The sequence below is a fragment of the Benincasa hispida genome, chromosome 11 (genome assembly GCF_027475165.1).
Source record: "Benincasa hispida cultivar pf3 chromosome 11, pf3_genome.v1.1, whole genome shotgun sequence".
NCBI classification, from domain to species: Eukaryota; Viridiplantae; Streptophyta; class Magnoliopsida; order Cucurbitales; family Cucurbitaceae; genus Benincasa; species Benincasa hispida.
The window spans coordinates 81,773,547-81,794,356 of record NC_143488.1 but is presented as its reverse complement, the minus strand read 5'-3'; the positions used below and the strand labels follow the sequence as shown (position 1 = coordinate 81,794,356).

The 20,810-nt window shown below is 29.0% G+C and overlaps 1 protein-coding gene across 1 annotated transcript; it reads right to left on the bottom strand.

The window, feature by feature from the left end:
* Positions 1 to 6,187: 6,187 nt before the first annotated feature.
* On the bottom strand, positions 6,188 to 10,176 carry LOC120091587 (cytochrome P450 CYP94D108-like). Its single transcript, XM_039049682.2, has 2 exons — positions 9,378 to 10,176; positions 6,188 to 7,257 (listed from the first exon to the last, which is right to left on the bottom strand). The coding sequence occupies exons 1-2, from the start codon at positions 10,145 to 10,147 to the stop codon at positions 6,405 to 6,407; spliced, it is 1,623 nt and encodes a 540-aa protein (XP_038905610.2). The 5' UTR covers positions 10,148 to 10,176; the 3' UTR covers positions 6,188 to 6,404.
* Positions 10,177 to 20,810: the final 10,634 nt, after the last annotated feature.

Sequence of the window (20,810 nt, the reverse complement as noted above, 5' to 3'; positions counted from 1 at the left end):
ATGAAAATATCGAAGTCTAAATTTTGGCATTTTATTAATTAAAATATCAACAAAATGTCGATGTCCATATTTTTTTCTAAAAAAATTATAAATAATAAAAATAATATATAAAAATTAATAAACAAATATTTTATGTTTTTTAAATAAGTTAAAATGTTTCCTTTTTATGTTATATCTTCAAATTAGTAACATTTTGTTGCTTATTGTTTATATTTCATGAATATTTTTATAATATAATGAAAATGTTTATTTATCCTTATGACATAACGAACCCATAGAAATGTGAAAATATCGATGACAACGTTTGTCACATAAATTTAATCATACGGTTAGCACATATCAATATCACCGTGTAATACCCAATTTCTCCCTTAAGTACTTAAAAATAACTAATTAGCTATATATATATATATATATAAGTTTTAGAACAAAACTAAAGTAAATAATACTAGTGAAGTTTTGCTATGGTGTGGATATTTAAGAATTACTAATGTTGCAACAAAACTATTTCAAGTCAAGTAAAGATCGGAAAGGCTTATTACCCAAATTCCTTCCACCAATAGTGTTGTGAGTGGTTATTTTACAAAATACTTTTACTATTAAAATAAAATAAAATTTTGAATTATAAATAAAATAATTTATGTTATCTAAATTTAGATTGTGATTCAGTACCCTGAAATTTCAAAGGATGAAGTTTTAAAACTTTTAAGGTTTTAGTTGGAATTTTTTTAGAAATGTCCTTGTTATATTCTTGATTATTGGAGAAAAATGTTTTATGGTTTGTTAAAGAATTTATAAATGTAACATTATTATTGAAATTATTTTTATTAAGAAGATTTGAGATCTTTTATATTATGTCCCAAAAAGAGCAAGACTTTAGAATGTTTTAAAAGCTATGAAAGAAAGCAAGATCTTGTTATTCTAGGAAGAGTACGATTTGTTGCAGAATGATTTGATAATTGAGAGTTTTACGATGGAAGCGGTTTTTAAACCACTAGACCCTTGGACCCATAGTGATCACCCATATGCTACATGAATTTTTTTCCGTGGTATAGCAGAGAGAGATAGGTCTTTGAGACCCACTTTGACACACACATAGGTTTTGGGCCGTGTGTCAAGGTGTTGCCCTTTGAAGGTTGCTCTGCATGCACGTATGATAGAGAACTGCTTTGCTATGTACCTAAGGACTACTTAGTACGTAGTATGACAGAAACTTGCTTTGCTATGTATCTAGAGACGTCTTAATATATGGTATGACAAAAATTGTTCTGTTGTGCATACTAAAGTTGCTTTACACCATTATGATAGAGTTTTGGGTACATTTTTAGTGATGAATGTGTTGTTTTATGGTCTAGTGTGTTTAGAGTCATTATTATTACAAACCATTGCTTTTATCAAATATTTAGCGTTTACTTTTCAATTCATAGTATTGTGGTGAAACTTTATCATGTATATAATATATATTTTTATATTAGAAAAGCATTGTTGAAAGTTAACTTTTTTAATAACTTACTACTCACTAGGCTTCTAACTCACTCTTTTCTCCTAAATTTTTTCACCAGATAACAGTTGAGTTTCCAACAAGCCTATCAAAGTGACATCTACCACTCGACTTAATAGGTTATAAATCATTTTGTATGAACTAACTACCTAGAAGCATTATTTTGTAATTAATGTGGCTAGCATATTTTAAAACATGGTATCACTTTTTCTTTAGTGATGGGTTATAAATGTTTTTATGTATGTTTCTATAAATCACCCTTGGTTATGAAAGGTTGGGAATTTCTGAATTATTGTGATGTTTGACTGTTGAATTGTTTATGATGTTGGAGTTGGAAATCAATTTACTTGAGAGTGTTTAAAGAGTTTTCATTTCAGGTGTGGTTTATCTAATTTTTAGGGAAAACTCTATCGGAATTGTTAAAAATTTCCTTTAAGAAAGTATTTACTAGTCACTTGTTTTGAAAATATTTTTAGGGTTTGATAATAGATTTCATAGTTTAATTGGAATTTATTGTTGTTATGTCACGTCCTAGGTTTGGTTGAGTAACTTGGGGCAAGGTATGACACACAGTGTTTACAACAACACTCGAGTGGGAGTAATTTTTTAAGAAAAGAAAAAATATTTAATGAATGGTTATGCTCTTAATTATCGAATCGAATAGTTAAATTATAATAAGAACATTTAATAAATCTATATTAAAAAATTATAAAAAAAAAAAATTGACGGAACTGTTGGATAATCATTTGTATATATGGTTTGTAATTTTTGAAAATTATGTTTGTTTTTTTTTAACTTTTTTACTATGAGGTTTTCATCTTACAAAATAAATAAAGCTTTAACCAAATTTTAAAGATAAAACAAGTTTTTAAGCCCTAAATAAACAAGTTTGTTATCTATTTTTTACTAATATTTTTAAAAGTCAAGCTAAGCTTCAAAAACTAAAAAAAGATGTTTTTAAAAAGATGTTTTTATGTTTGGAGTTTTACTTAAGAAAGATGCAAAACATACTTAAGAAAGATGTAAAAAATAGTTAAAAACTAAGATAAAATAAGTTTAATTTTCAAAAATAAAAAATGAAATAGTTACCAAACGAGACCTAAAACTATTATTTTTAGTTTTTCAAAACTTAAAAAAAAAAACTCCTAAAGAGTAAATAATAAATCTTAAAAAAAAATACAATAAAAGTGCTGTCGTTGTTTATAAGTTTTCAAAAACCAAAACACAAAAGTCAAAATGATTATTAAGGAACATAAAATATTACCGACAAAATTGAAAATGACATAGATATTAGGGTTTCGAAATGATGGTTTAAGCTATAGATTTTTTCTTTTTTGAGTCAAGTTTTATTTCTTTTGGCTACACATGTGAATGAAATTAGTTGAATAGTCAATCATTTAAGATATTAGTTTTAAGAAAAATAGTTAGTGAGCTGCATCTATTTTTATGTAATCTATTTAATAGTTCAATCATAATTTGTTACGTTACAATTTTTTTATTTATTTTAAAATATATTTTAATAATAAATTTCATGTGATTGGAGGGAGTTGTAGAGAGAAAGTAGATTCAAATATTACTCTAGTTTATAATGAATTTCCCATCTTTGAAATTGTGGAGTTGTAAATCCTAATTGGAAGGAAAATCATATAGTTTTAGTACTTATGGTGAGAAAGATGAAACTAGTAGATGTTGATGAGGGATTGATGAAGCACAGATGCTGAAGTAGAAGAGATGATATGAGAAAAAAGAGGAGGATGGATGTAGAAGAGGGAAGAGAGAGCAAAAGATAATAGAAAATCCATTTATTCTTAAAACTTTATAAATAATTAATAAAATTCTCCACCTCAGTTAAAATTTGCTACCATTAATTAACATACCGTATAATTTCTTTCATTAGTCAACTAACTCAGCACTATTTTTTAAACCTCAAGGACTCAAATATAGATTTTGAAATCTCAAGGATCGGATAGACATAACTCTAAATTTTTAAGACAAAAAATGTATTTTACCTAAAAATCTATGTGAATAATCAGAGTTGTAGAGACAGATTGCATTCAAGTATTACTCTGGTTTAAATCTAATGAATTTCCAGATGAAAAAGTAATCCATACAAAGTGTTGTATGTGAGCTAACTTGTTGATAGGAGTAGATTTGTTAATTAAGTTTCAAAATTCAAGAAGAAAAGTTTTTCTTTTTTTCTTTTTCTTTTAAAAAAACTTCTCTAAGTGAAAAAAAAAAACTAGATTGAAACTTTTCACCCCTTTCTTCTTTTGAAGTGTGGATACTTCATATAAACTTCACTCATGAGTATACAAAGGGAGTAATTACAATGAAGCTAGCAATATGAAAGGAGAGGCTAGATGAAACCTTCTAATTGAGGAAGATAGAAGTATCATAATCACACAAAGTCTTAGATTTAAAGTGTATTTGAAATACATTTTCAAGTGTTTAATTTAAAAAATAAGTCATTTCAAAAGAAATTGATGAGTTTGGCAACCACTCAAAATAGTTAATTTTCAATGGTATTTTAATCACTTTTTATTAAAAAAAATGTTTAAATAAAAATGAGTTTTTTGAAAAATACTTTTTCTCGAGTCAATCCAGGAATTTTTTTTAAAACAATTTTTTTTAATAAATAATGACAAAAATAGGGTTGAGGGGAAAGTATTCCAAAAAATAGGTGTTTAAATCGTGTATCGAGTACACGATTACACCTAAATCGTGTATCGAGTACACGATAAGGCCTAAATCATATATTGGGTACACGAGTACATGGCCACCTGGCAAGCCCAGTCTAGCATGACAGTCATGTAGGTTTGAATAAAAGAATCGTGTACTGGGTACACAATTACCCTAAGTAGTGTATCGGGTACACGACTTCTATGCCTTGAAAACTCCGCCCGAACCCTTCTTCTTCCTCCCCGAAACGCCGATTCTTCTTCCTCATCGCCGCTCATAATCGTTTTCCCTCACCGAGACTATCGATTCCTCCCTTCTACCAACCAAAATCTTGTTCATTTTTCTCACCAAGGCCTCTATTTCACCGAAATCTTCCAAAATTTCGATTTTCCTCGATTTTCAGTCCTCCATTTGATCCTCATCGAATCCTCCATTGTAGCGGTCGTGTTGCTCGATTTTCATAATTTTTTTGCTGCCGATTATTGCTTGGTATATTTATTTCTCTAATTGGGCTGATCTATATTTATATGTATGTTTTTACATGTTTTTTGGCTGAGTTTATTTTAAACTTAGTTTATGTATAGTTTATGTATGATTTAATATATAGTTTATGTATAGTGTATTATATAGTTTATATATAGTTTATGTTGTATAGTTTTGTGTATGATTTAGTTTATATGTATTTGTATTCTTTATGTATTTATAATGAATTTATTTAATAAACTTATTTTATGTAATTTTATTTTCTTATGAACTTTTTATGTATCTTTTATGTTATCGATTCTATTATATAGTATAATTTGAACTTTTTAGGTAATGGAGTCTGATCCTTCTAATTCTGTACAATTGTACCAACAAAACACGCATCGTTCACAGACAGTATGGGATAGTTCTTCCACTATAATATTAAGTTGTTGGAGAAGGAAGGCGACTACATAACATACTATCCCATTTGATCACCGCATTATTCCATATGTTCAGGAGGGTTTTTTTGGGTTGCACAAATTGGTTTCATCCAGCTTGATTGACACCTGATTACTGCTCTAGTTGAGCACTGGAGACCAGAGACCCACACATTGCACTTGCCCTGTGGAGAATGCATGATTACGCTGCAGGATGTTCCTGTACAATTTGGGTTAAGAGTGGACGGGCAACCACTGACAGACTCACTACAATATGACTGAAAGAATGTTTGTGAAGAGCTCTTAGGCATTCTACCAAAAGATCTGAACGTTTGTGAACGTAGACGACGGCGACAACAGGGTTAACCTAATTTAGAAGGACACGAAGACAACCCCCATGAGGAGTAAGGGCTAGGGGGCGCCGTTTTTAAATCCCACATTGTATCATTTTCAAATTGGAAATCTCAAAAGAACTAATTGTAAATATTCTTTAATATCATGGTATTTTTTTTAATATGAGTGCAAGATGTTTTCATTGTACATTAAATATATAATTAAGTTTAATAATGAAAGAATTAAGTTTAATAATTAAGTTTAACAATTAAAAAAATAATTATAAGAAATAATGAAGGAATTAAGTTAAGTTTAACAATTAACTTTAAAAAAAAAGGAAAAAAAATTTATAAGCAAATTGTGGTACATGAGTTCGCACCGGTCAACCAGTCAGCTGATTGGATTAAATGGTACTCGTGTACCCGGTACACGAGTATGGCACATGAAAATCGTGTATCGGGTACACGATTCCACTATCCTAAATCTGTCAATACTTTCCCAAAATACCTATATTTGAAAGTACTTTTCCCCAATCCTATTTTTGTTATTATTTATTAAAAAATATTATTTAAAAAAATATTCTCAATCCAGACATGTCCTTAATATTGGAAAAGTTGTTGTGGCCATAGAAGTTGATAAGTCTTTTCTCCCTTTAAAAACAGGGGGTGGTCATATTATAATTCAACACTTTCACCCAATTAGATGGGTGAGAAACAATTTTTTTAAAACAGGTATTTTTGTTATAAATATTTTTAATTATACAGATATCCAATAACCTCCGTAAGTTATAAATTCATTCATTAACCTCTTATTAATTTCTATAAGTTTCGCGTCTTAATTGAAAATAATACATATATATTATCTACTTTTTTCTCTCCACTTTTCTCCTATGTTCTTATGTTATTCTCTTTTCTTTCTATTTTATAACTATTTCAATATTATGCTTAATTATTATTAAGAGGCACATATATTTTCAAATCTACATATATCTAAATTACATAATATATTGGCCTCTTTTTTACCATCACTTGCAACCCATTCTCCATCCTCAATGTCAATGATAACAAATGTTTTGGAGTCTTGTTTTCCACCATTTTCACTGCAAATTTCTCAATCACAGCGGCAACTATGGACTTGATCTGAATATAAGCCATATCTTTCCCAAGACACATCCTTGGCCCTGCATGAAATATAGGAAAACGAAATGGACTCTCAATTCTACAAACCCCATTTTTCAGCCACCTTTCTGGCAAAAATTCCTCGCAATTCTTCCCCCATATACTCTCCATTCTTCCCATTGCATATGCATGGTACATTATAAACCAATTCTTCCCGATAAATGTCCCATCCGGTAAGATATCGTCACGTTGACAATCTTTTGAGTCAATCGGCACCGGCGGGTATAGTCGAAGAGTCTCAGACAATGCTGCTTGAAGATAGTGCATATCTTGGAGTTCGTCAAAACTATACATATCCCCAATTTTCTTATGTGTTCTTGATCGGATTGTTTCGAGCTCTGTAAGGATTTTTTGTTCAATATCTGGTCGAGTGGATAAGATCCAAAAGAACCATGTTAGAGCTGAAGAAGTGGTGTCTCGACCGGCAAGAATGAAACTTATGATTATGTCTCGAAGGAATTTTGGGGAATAATTGTCTTTGTTTGCCATGAATCGTGACAATAAATCTTCATCCTTATCTTGGGTTGTTTTCTCTTTAATTCTTGAGCATATGATTTCATCTGCAAATTTGTGAACCATTGATATGGATTTTTTTAGGCTTCTTTCGGATCCCAAGTTGAAAAATCTCTTGACTTTGTACCAACTAGGAATAGTATACCTGAATCTATTCAATAGAGAGAAAAAAGAACAAAAAAAAAAAAAAAAAAAAAAAGAATCATGCTTATGTTTATAAACACTACTTACATCTCTAAGACCATGTTTAACAATCTATAATTAAAATTGGTAATCGTAATGAGATTTCATTAATGGATCAATTATATATGGGCCTCAATCGCAAACGTATTTGGATTGTTTTTATTTTTTTTATCACGTTTACTTATGCATTTTGCAAATGCAATATGATTGCGATTGAGGCTATTTACTTTGTATTATCTGGTATTATTGTCTTCTTACCGTTATTATTACTGTTTTAGGTTAATCGGTAACAATATCTATTAAGGTAACAATAAATGTGACAAATTCATAATTCTCCTACCGTAATAGTAACAACAGCTAGCTCCGCAATCAGATTATGTTGCTTGATTACGCAATTGGATGTAGGCCCCACATTTCATTACGATTACAAAGCACAAGTAAATTACAACAAACTTAATCAAATGGGGTCCACTTTTCATATTGTCATGGATGGATTACATTTTTAGAATATAAATGTAGCCTAAGTTTTGTTCGTTTAATTTGTTTATACTTTTTACAAATATTTTCATAAACCAATCCAAACTTTTGAAAAGTAAAAAAAATGTGTCTCATAATTTCATAATGATTTCATTTTGCATTTTGGTTTTTGAAATTTATGTTTGTTTTCTCCCAAAGTCCTTAATTACTATAGTTTTCATGTTAAACTTTTTTAAAAGTAATATTTGAATTTTTAATCAAATTCAAAATATAAAAAATGAGTTTTAAAATCTTATTATTATTATTATTGCTTTCAAAACGTACTTGGATTTTTTAAAACGTTGGAAAAAAAAGTGAATACGAAGACAAAAATTAATAAAAATAATAATTTGCAGGTGGAAATAATACTCTTTGTAAGGTTTATAAATGTTCAAATAGAAAAATAAAAAATATTATGATTATCAACGAGTTGATAGATTTTTTTTTTATTATTATTATTATTATTATTTAAATTGGACTGAGTTTCAAACGTTTCTTTAAAAAGATGAAATAGTTAATAAGAAATTATAGATGAGACAAACATAAATTTCAACAAAACATATATATATATATATATATATATATATACATTTTTTCAAATAAGACGTAAATAATAACCATAGTCTGTAAAAGAAGCCATCCCTTTCCACTTTTAGAAGTAGTTATTATTCACTTTGGTATCTAGCAAGTAAATCACCTAAAATGATTAATTAATTATACAATATTGATCATCATTTGGATTTTTGATATTATGCTTATTTTCTTATAATTTATCATGATTTTTATCTTTCTAAAAAAAAATTATTTAAATTTATAGTCAAATTCCAACATCAGAAATTAGGTTTTTTTAAAAAAAAAAAAAATATTGATTTATTGATTTTTTTATTTTTAAATTAATTTTTAAGATTTTGTTTCATAACTATTTGGTTTTTGAGAATTAAACTTATAAACATGGTTTCCATATATTTATTTTTCATGTAATTTGTAGGAATCTTTTCAACCTCCAAACCAAGTTTTTGTTTCGTAACTATTTAGTTTTCAGTTTTTCTTTTAAAAATTAATCCTATGAACATTACTTCTATCTCTAAATTTCTTCCTATTTTTCACTAATGGTTTAAAAAACCAAGCCAAATTTTGAAAACTAGAAAAAATAATTTTGCCCAAACATAATACTTAATAAAGATACAAATCATTATAAGAAACGAACCTTACTGTTTAGTTTCAAAAGTGAAAACCATGTTAAGAAAAATAAACATAATTTTTACAAATCAAATACTAAAGCTCCCATTTGATAACAATTACGTTTTTGGTATTGAATTTCTTAAATTCATATATACCTTAAAACTTTATCCTATGATTTTATAATTTATTTAAAAGAAAATACTAAAATTCTTAGTTAAATTCTTTTGAAATCTTCCTACATTATACCTTGCTTTATATAATTAAATTCGCCATTCTCCACTAATTTATATTTTTGGGTGAATTACGGATTTAACACTTTCAATAATTCGTTGATTTAACATAACTTTGAATGAGAAGAAAAAGAAAAGGTGAAAGAGAAAAGAAGATAACCTGCCGGATGTAAGGGTGGCGGCGTTCTCAAAAGCGCGCATAAAGTCGGCGCCGGCGTTATCATCGCCGCCGAGACAACCGGAATCAAAATTGAAAGACAATTTACAAATATTATCAAACGTAAATCGCTCCCAAACATCCTGCAAATCCAAAACACACTCTGTTTCCGACGAGGAAGCCGCCTTCTCCAAAACAGGAATCAGCTTCCTCTGTATCTCAACTTTAACATTCTCCATAACGAAATTCCTCAGCGACTTGGTATTGAACTCATAACTCGCTATTTTCCTTTGAAATCTCCAAATTTGGCCGTCGGAATTGAAAATTCCACTCCCCATAAAATCATCCAAAATCGAAACGAGACGTTCCCCTTTTGGATAATTCTCAAATTGGGTCTTCAGAATGTGCTCCACCACAAGTGGGTTTGCCGTCATGACGCCGCAGACGACCCCTGGCCGTCGGATCACTGCCGTGTTCGTCTTGCAGTTGCGGAGGACCTCCGTCGTCCAGACAAGGAAACGATGGCGGTTCAGTAAAAACAGGGGTAAGGCTCCGACGATGGGGTAGTTTCTAAAACCTTCATGGCTTCGAGATTTCTTAGTTGAAATAAAGAAGTAAAGGAAAAGGAAAAGAGAGATGAGGAAAGTGAGGAACAAAGTCGCCGGAATAGAGATATCCATCGGAGGGAACAGTGAAGAAACAGAGTTTATTTTGGGTTTTGGAGTTAATTTAATTAATTGTGTATTTTGATGAATAGGCCATTCAACATTCATATATAAAGGTTTGTGAAACTCGTCAGTGATAAAAATTAAATTTACCTTCACTGTTAAACTTAAATTTTTGGGTTAAATTTGCCTTCATTATTAACTTGTCAGTAGTATAAAATTAAATTTGCTTCAAGATATCCCATATTCAAATCCTAGCGTATTTAATATTCATTTCCACTTATTTTGATGTTCTTTATATTTCAAGTCCATAAGAGAAGAGGGTATTAGTGATATAACGAATTCGAAAATAGGTTAATACAACATGAACAACTTGAAGGAAAATAATTAGGCACATAGCTCCATACTTCCCCTTTATTTTACTCATAAAATTTTTTTTTAAAAAAAATCATTTGTAAAAAATTTATGCTATGGGTGTTGGTGCAGTAAGTTTTTTTCCATTAATAATATGTTAGATGATATAAAATTAAATCTACTTTCTGCATGAACTTAAAGCTTTCAGGAGGTCATGTGTTCGAGCCCTTCTAATGTCTTTCTTTTTTCTCTAAAAATAAATTTCAAATCTTAATATGGTTTGTATTTATACAACAAATAAAAGAATAAAATTAATTCATCTTTTTTTCATCTCAAAATAAGTTTTAGATTTTTACATTATTTGTATTTATATAGAAAATATAAGAATAAAATTTAAACTTCTGAGCTCGAAAAAAAAAAGGTAATATGAATTATACGTTAAATCATGCTCATCTCAATTAAAAGTTGTTATGATCTTCTAAATTCTCAAATTCATTTACAATATTGCATCTGCAAATGCATAGAAATGCTAACATATATTTTCATAAGAATATATATATATTGAAAAACAACGATGAAGAATGTACTTCCAAAGTCTTTTGTTATGGTGACATAATTAATGAACTAATCTAATTTCAATAAACATATATAAATTAAATTAATTGATTATTAATAATTAACTATATTTATTAAAAATTAAAGTGGAGAAAAAAATCACAATTTATTATACCATTAAATCTTATAAATTGACTTAATTATTAAATCAGTTTTTAATCGTGAACTTGACTTAATCAAGATTGCAAAACTAGATCTAATATATGTATAGATTATCTCTTTATATGCGAATAACAAACTAAAGATATATAACATGATCTAAAATCAATTGTACTAGCGATTTTTATTTATTCAATCAATTTTCTATCTTCTCATCTCCCTCTTTCTCTACTTATTTATGGAAAATCCCATTGTATTTTTTTTTTCCTTCTAATTTTGGTAGGGTTTAAAGTATTTTGGTAGTATTAAATAGAGACTAAAAGTGAAAGCATTATTTTGAAGATATTTGTTTCATGAAACTGATAGAATGTTGGTGTAGTCTTGATGATGCCCATAAATTTGAGATAAATAAATTTTCAATTGTCTTTTAACATAATTTACTATTACTACGTTGATTTTTAATTATTCTATTTAGACAACAAAAAATCAAATTATTTTCTAATTAGTTCTAATATATCTGAATAAATTTTTTTTCTAACATTATTTTCTTTATATATGGCTCTACTACATTGTAGGTGTTCAAATCACTCGACAATTCAAATAATTTGAACTATCCGATCCAAATTATAAGAGTTGGGTTGAGTTAAGTTTTTCTATTTTTATTGAATTGGATTGTATCTTGAATTACATTTTTGAAAAATTCAGGTTAACCCAACCCATTCGAATTATATATATATTTTGATTATGTTCGTCTCTCCCTCTTTCAATTCGTCTTCTCCAACTCCCATTCATTAGCTTCAACATCTAGCCATTTTGTTTTCGCTCTCCATTCGCCAACTTCAACATTCAGCCGTTCTTCTTCGAAGGATTCTACTTCAATGTTCTGCTTTCAAGTTTGATAGGAAAAATAGGACGACTTGACAACCCAATCGGAATTTTAAGGGTTTGTTGTATTGGGTTAATGACTTTATTCGGGTCATTTGGGTAGCCAATCTGACTTATACAAATTTTCGGATTGGTCCAAAAAAATCTCTCAAACCAACTCATGCACATGCATAGTGTTATGACAAATATCAATACAACTCAATTGACATAAACATGTATTATCAATCTCAATACCTAAGATTAATCTCTCCATCCTACGTATTGTTAAAATAAACACACAGTTGCACAATTTTAATTTGTTACGGCACAAGATATTTGTTGGCAAGAAACCTAAAACTTATGGGAAAAGGTTAAAAAAAATTTGAATCATATAAATTCAAAGAAAAAATTATATCCTTGATTAAAAGGTCATATATGGTCAAATCAACATCCTCCCATATTATTATAATGAAAAAGGGGGTTCCATTAATATAATTAGTTTAGAGTTGCAATTATTAACCAACCTACAATATTTAGAATATAGATTGATTTCTTTTTTACATAAATTTTATGCAAATTAATGTAACTAATTTTAAGTCACTAATAAAAAAAGTTAGTTAATATTTAATAATTTCAGTACACATGATATTCCTTTTCAAATTTTTTATTTGTTAAAATGATTTCGATAATGTATGTAATAAATTTCTATTAATATATCTAAATTATTAATTATATTGATTGTAGTACATTAAAACTAATTAATCTTAATTAAATAACTCTATGTACTTAAAATAATAACTCATAAATTACACTTTTAACCCCTCGAGCTAGATTTGTCCAAGATTATTCCATAATTATTTCAAATGAGAACAATCCAGGTCCTTGAAATTTTAAAAGTAGTCAAATTTGGTCGAAATCATTAATTATTAATGGAGGTGATGACATACGCCATATAAAAAAATGAGTAGCACTGGAGCGTAATCTAGACTACATTCATCTTCAGCACCCCCTTCGATTACAAATTTTCAAAAAATAAAAACTTATCACATGACAACTTTTGATTGGACATTTGAGCACTTCAAAAAAATGAGTGTAGCTAGACATGCACCTAATTTATTGTTTAAAAATTTAATAAAAAATATTCTCTCTCCTCTCTCCCACCCTTTTCTCTTTTTCCTTGCCGGCCACCATCACTGTCACCGTCGTCGTCTTAACCTTCTTCTTCTCCTCTTAGTTTTCTCTTTCTTTTCCTCAAATACTTGTTTTGGAGAGGGGAAAAAAAAAACAAAACAAAATTGTGAAGGTCTGAATCTTGTACGGTCAAGATGTCCATCATCCTTTAGGTTTTTTTAGTAGTATTTTTAGTTTTAAAACTGATGTGAAGAGGAGTACAACGGTGGTGGTGGTGGGTCGACGTCTGACAAGGGAAATGGTGAAAGGGATTGGAATTGAAAGAGGTGATACTTGATGCATCCAAAGATACACAAATCTTTATGTATCATTAACTCTCATCACACATATATAAAAAATATTTAAAAAAAGAATAAAGAAGAAATTGCCACATGCCAAATTATGATTACATAATTTGGTGGGATGTACAAAGATAGGAACAATAAGGGATGCACCTATATATTTTCCAATGGAAAGAAGGAAATGTGAAGAGAGGAGAGAGATTACAAGCGAGTTACAAATTAGTTCATATGGACCTTATTTACTATATCTGTGTTTTTTGTATGTTTATGCACAATGTCCTAAACAACTAGGAGAGATGGAATGCAGTTTATGTCATGCGATTTATATATGACATAATATTGTCCAAGAGAGATTGTAAGCGAGGTACAAATTAGTTCATATGTACCTTATTTACCATATCTATGTTTTTTGTATGTTTATGCACAATGTCCTAAACAACTAGGAGTGGTGGAATGTGGTTTACGCGTGCCATAATATTGTCCAAGAGAGATTGTAAGCGAGTTACAAATTAGTTCATATGTACCTTATTTACCATATCTATGTTTTTTGTATGTTTATGCACATCATCCTAAACAATTAGGAGTGGAGGAATGTGGTTATTATATGTCATGCGGTTTATGTGTGACATAATATTGTCTTAGAGTACGTCGATTTTAGACATAGTATGTATACAATTTCAAATAATTTCATATAATTTATTTATAGTGTCATATGTTAAGATCCATTTTCTTGTCTACAGATGAAAGGTTCATTCGGTACTTACACACAAGATGATATTGACTATGTGCGATTTGAATGGGCTGAATTTGTAGGTTTGCAAGTATATTTTGCTTAATATTTGGTACTTTGGTGTTTTTGTTGCTTTGGGTATGTATTTTGATGTAAAATATTTTTTTTGGAGAAAAATAACACATATGTACATATTTATTCACATGGTTAAAGAGAATAAGAACAACATAATGGTGATTAACTGTTGTAGACATTTGAATTTTACACTTAGATTGCTATATTGTATACTAATTTGAGTATTCATATTTTCTCCTAGGAAGACGTAATGTGATCAATGTTTAAATATAAGTATAGGTTGAAGGAATATTTTTTGTGACTCGAGCAACTTTAGTGGTGACCACTAAGTAGTGATTTTCATACATTCTAATTTTGTTTATCACTCCCCTCCCCCGAACCAAAAAAAAAAAAAAGAATCAAGTTTCACTATTGATGTCATATTGTTTAGTATCCTGTTTTTGTTCCTTGTTTAATGATACTATTTGTTGTTTAATATTATGTGTTTACTACCATTTTGGGGAAGTTTGTTAGCATTGTCTTATTTCAGTGCCTCTAGAGTATATTATGATTTGAAATGTTTTTCTTGTATGTTGGATTGTGTAAACAAAGTTTCGTGAAATTAATAATCTTATGATCATTGACATGGATGTACAGTGGGTATAGGTTATTATATTAATATTTTGTAAGTAAAATATTTACCCAATTTCATAATGTAGTGTCTACTTATTGGTGTAGGTTATGACATCAATATTTTGGATAATATCGATAAGTTGGATAAATTATTGACATTGGAGAGGTAAACCTTTCTTTTATTATTATTATTGTCAATATTGATGTATAAACTCTACATTAATTCTTGTTTTCTTAATAGGTTTTGCAATAATCCATTAGAGCAGTAAAGCCATGAGAACAATGAATATATGTTTATAAGATTTTGTTGTAGGGTTAATTGCAAAACTTTGGTTGCAATGTATTTATTATACTTAATTAGCTATAGATTCTTGTAAACCCTTTTCCAATCGTTAGTAATCAATCTTTTTGTAAAAATATTATCAACTCTATGATACTCATATATATCAAATTATTTTATGTTTAGGTTCAATTAAGATTACTTGATTATAGAAATTATATGTGTAATGTCAAGACTAAAAAAAAATAACAAAAACATTGTATTTTATTGACAATACAAAAATGTTGTAATATGAAACTATGTGACAAAAAAAAATGTCATGATAAAATATTTGATGACATAAAATACTTGCTATGGTTTAGATATTTTTGACAAGAGAAAATGTCACTATATACTATTTCTTGACATTTTATAATTGTCGTCAATAATCATAACGCTACTAAAAATACTTAATTTTGATTCAATTGGTAACAATAATAATCTGTCGTAATATATTCAACAATGACAATTTAAGACTGACAGTAATTATTCGTTGTTGACAATTATTTATTGTCATGATCAAATAAAAAAATGAATGTGTGATACCTAAACAATTATTTATTTAAAAAAAATTATTTATTGACAATGATTTATTTATAATAATAATAATGATACCTAAACAATAATAATAACAAAATTATTTATTGACAGTTATTTATTTAAAAAATTGAATGGTCAAGAGGGTTGAAATGGTAAATTGGGACAATTTTTTGTGTAAATTAATAGTATATTAGGTTATTCATATAAAAAACAGGAGTTAGAAACATTTATTTAGGCTTTATGTATAGAAAGCCCTTAATTTACAATTAGGTCTCAAAAGTTTGGAATTAGTGTCAAATTAGTTCTTTTGATAATAGAGCAAGTAAATCTCTAACCTTTCATAAATGCTCGCTTTTGGTCCCTAAATTAAAGAAAGAGTTTTCTACATTTATTTAATTGTTCTATTTTGAAACCTAAAAACTAATTTGATACTAATTCCAAACTTTTGAGACTTAAAAGTAAATTACCCTACAATATTAAGGAGCATAGCTTGAATGATTTATATCTCGTGATTATTAGACAACATGCCGATTATTGAATTCCAATTCAATAGAGCGACCCAATCTCTCTTTGGATGAGTAGGCAATCCTATAGAGGCATATAAAATTTGAGACTTTCTACACATATAGTATGTATGCATGTATGTATGTATAATTATTTAAATTAATTTTTTTTTTAATTTAAATTAAAATTGCAGAATTAAAAGGAGTCCTCCTCTCAATTCTCTCTCAATCAAACGTGTGTGAGTAGTTTTGGGAGGTTGGCTGAAGATCTTCTTCTTCCTTTTGCTATTTTTTTTAGGCAGAAGAGCTCTCCAGTAATCTTGAGAAAAGAACACACTGAGAAGAATTTTTTTTTCTTCTTCCCCTCATATATTCCTCCTCCCTCTACCAAAAGAAGCAGAAGTCACACTTTCTGCCAGTTCTCTAGCCAAATAACTGTCGGACACTCCACTAAAAACCAACAGTTGCACTCTTTGCACTACATATATATTTCTGTGTCCATTGGATATAACAAATCAACAGTACGATGACCCTTCACAAATTTCTCGTAAGTACAGCTGGGTCAAAATACCGTTTTGCCCTTTTGTTACATCTAACTTCTTAAGTACCACTGATTCCTCTAATAAACAATAGATCATAGTCCTACTATGACTAAACTCCTCTCAGGCCAGGAAAGAATGTGGTGCCACATTGTTCAAGACCTGGAATTAACTCTCAAGGGAGCAATTTATCTACTTACCCATGCTTTGGGGAAGGAGTGAATTCCATCTTGTGTAACTGTGTTTTCAACTCCCCAATCAGACGAATCCTCAAAATGGTAGGCTTGTTGAGTTGGCGATCTGGCCACACCTATACAAATCAAAGGATTACCCTCATAGGCAGGAGTTCACAATTCATTCAGGATTTAGGTCATGTTACCTATGGTCATCCTGATGAAATGTAAGTCTCTATTATGAACGACGTTATATAATGAGATTAAACATTTCATTGTCCGGCCTTATACAAACTCCTTTGTATAGAATATCCTCACTCGTATGTCTAATATATGAATGATCAAGATCAGATCATTTGTAGCACTTTACAACCATTGAACACCTACAAAGCGGGCCATACTCGTAGTGTCACCGAAATAAGGTACCCAACCTTATCCATCTACTACAGATTATTTAGGTTATCACTTAAACATGATTCACTTGTATGTCTCCACATACATGTTTAAGTTACAACGATAACCTAGAATGTTAGTTTATTGGTTTGTTGTTAATGCAACTACAATATCATATATTTTATAGACAAAGTGAATAAAATATCATATATTATTAATCACATAAGAGTTTGTTCATACAATGTTTACAAACTATAAGATCTTACGAGATTTAAGGCATCAACCCCAACATGCTAATCACCTAAATTCTACGTGAACTTGTTTCCGTGGTATATTAAAGAGAGAGAGATAGGTTTTTGGGACCCATTTTGGCACATACATAGGTTTTGGGTCGTGTGTCAGGGTGTTTTGCCCTTTGGAGGTTGCTCTACATGCATGTATGACAGAAAATTGCTTTGCTATGTACCTGACTACTTGGTGCATAATATGATAGAAACTTACTCTGTTGTGTATCTAGAGACATCTTAATACGTAGTATTACAAAGATTGCTCTGCTGTGTGTACTGAAGTTACTCTACACCAATATGATAGAGTTTTGGGTACATTTTTAGTGATGAATGTGTTGTTTTATGGTTTAGTATGTTAAGAGTCATTATTACTACAAACTATTACTTTTATCAAATATTTCGTGTTTACTTTTCAATTCATAGTATTGTGGTGAAACTTTATCATTTATACTTTTTTTTATATATTAGAAAAGCTTTGTTGAAAGTTAACTTCCTTAATAATTTACTACTCACTGAGCTTCTAACTCACCATTTTCTCCTAAATTTTTTCACCAAGTAGCAGTTGAGTTTCCGACGAGCCTATCAAAGTGACATCTACCACCCAACTTAATAGGTTATAAATCATTTTGTATGAACTAACTACCTAGATGCATTATTTTGTAATTAATGTGGCTAGCATATTTTGAAACATGTATCACTTTTTCTCTAGTGATGGGTTATAAATGTTTTTATGTGTGTTTCTATAAATCACCCTTGGTTTTGAAAGGTTGGAAATTTCTGAATTATTGTGTCGTTTGACTATTGAATTGTTTATGATGTTCGAGTTGGAAATCGATTTATTTGGGAGTGTTTAAAGAGTTTTCACACTCATTTTTAGGGAAAATTCTGTCGAAATTGTTAAAAATTTCCTTTAAGAAAGTACATGTTAGCCAATTGTTTTGAAAATGTTTTAGAGTTTGATAATAGATTTCATAGTTTAATTGGAATTTATTGTCGTTATGCCACGTCCTAGATTTGATTGTGTAACTTGGGGCAAGGTGTGACACATGGTGGTTATAAGGACACTCAAGTGGGGGTAATTTTTTTTTTTTTTTTAAAAATATTTAATGAATGGTTATGCTCAACTTAATTAACGAATGGAATAGTTAAATCATAATAAGAACTCAATTTAATAAATATATATGGGAAAAAATTATAAACAAAAATTGACGGACTGTTGGACAATCATTTGTATATATGATTTGTAATGTTTGAAAATTATGTTTTTTTTTATTTAACATTTTTACTATAATGTTTTCATCTTACAAAATAAATAAAGTTTTTAACCAAATTCTAAAGATAAAAATAAGTTTTTAAGCCCCCACCTAGTATCTATTTGGTTTTTTATTTTTAGTTTTTTGAAAATTAAGTCTATTACATCCATTTCACTTCTAAACTTTTTGGTTTGTTACCTATATTTTACCAATGTTTTCAAAAGTCAAGCTAAGTTTCAAAATCTAAAAAAAAAAAAATAGTTTTTAAAAACATGTTTTATTTAAGAAAGATGTAAAACATGGTTAGAAATTGAGAGAAAATATACTTAATTCTCAAAAATGAAAATTGAAATAGTTACCAAACGAGACCTAAAACTACTATTTTTTTGTTTTTCAAATTTTAGTTTGATATTCGAAAAAACAAACTCTTAAAAAGTAAATAATATTTTTTTAAAAAAAAAAAACAGTGAAAGTGTTGTCGTTGTTTATAAGTTTTCAAAAACTAAAACACAAAAGTCAGTCGATTATTAAGGAACATAAAATATTACCGACAAAATTGAAAATGACATAAATATTAAGGTTTCAAAATGATGGTTTTAGCTATAGATTCCTTTTTCTTTTGGGTCAAGTTTTATTTCTTTTGACTACACATGCGAATGAAATTAGTTGAACAGTCAATCATTTAAGATATTAGTCAATGTGAGTTTTGTGAGCTAGTAGTCTATTTAGTAGTTCAATTATAATTTGTCATGTTACAATTTTTTTTCTATTTATTTTAAAATGTATTTTTATTATAAATTTCATGTGATTAGAGGGAGTTGTAGAGACAAAGTAGATTCAAATATTATTCGAGTTTATAATGAATTTTCCATCTTTGAAATTGTGGGGTTATAAATCCTAATTGGAAAGAAAATCGATTTTTTTTTAAAAAAAAAAATAATGTTTTTTTAAAATATAATGACAAAAATAGGGTTGGAGGGAAACTTTTTCTAAAAATAGGTGTTTTGAAAAACTATTGACAAAATTGGGGTAGTGAAATCGTGTACCGGGTACATGATTGCCATGTGGCAAACTCGTGTACCTGGTACTTGTTTAATCCAGTCAGCACCACGTCGGCTGATTGGTTGACCGGTCAGATGCAAACTCGTGGACCCGGTCCACGATTTACTTAACTTTTTTTAAAAAAAAAGTTTGTTAACTATTTTTTTTTAATTATAGATGTACAACAATATTAAAACTTTAGAAATTGGTTCACAAATTCTTTCATTATTAAACTTAATTATATATTTAATCTACAATGAAAACATCTTGCACTCATATTTAAAAAAATATCATGATATTAAATAATATTTATAATTAATTCTTTAATTTACAATTTGAAAATGAAAGTTTACATTAAATTTAAAAACAACCCCACTGGCCCTTACCCCTCATAGGGTTGTCTTTGTGTCCCTCTAAATTAGGTTCACCCTGTTGTTGCTGTCGTCTACGACGAATACGTCTTCGATCGGTGTCAACAACATTGAGTCGTCTTGTTTGTTGAATAATACCTTCTACGTTGACCAATGTTTGCTGACATATTGAACCCAATTCTGGTAAGTTGTTCTGCACTGAATATTTTTGAACATCGTTGATAATATTATTCTGTACAATAAAAAAATAAATATTAAACAATATTCATATCATATATATGGAAAATTTCTGATTTTAAATCTCTTACCATGCAATAATAGTAAGCGTTATCAGGTGTTATGTCCTTCTCTCTTGCAAATTGTACATCGCACTTTTTGGCTTGCTTCTCTCCAATCCATTCATTATGAATGCGCGTACTTTTTGACCGACCTTGTTCTCTTAGTAAGTCCGCATTTGGACGAACTTCTGTAAATGATAATTCTAGCCAATAATCTGGATGTTGAATTGGATGGAAGCAGCCTTCATAACAA

Excerpts from the sequence above, each read along its gene's own strand:
- LOC120091587 (XM_039049682.2), bottom strand. The coding sequence starts at position 10,147 with ATGAATGTTGAATGGCCTATTCATCAAAATACACAATTAATTAAATTA. Across the intron at positions 7,258-9,377 it reads GCCACCCTTACATCCGGCAG|ATTCAGGTATACTATTCCTA; the intron begins GTTATCTTCTTT and ends TCTATTGAATAG.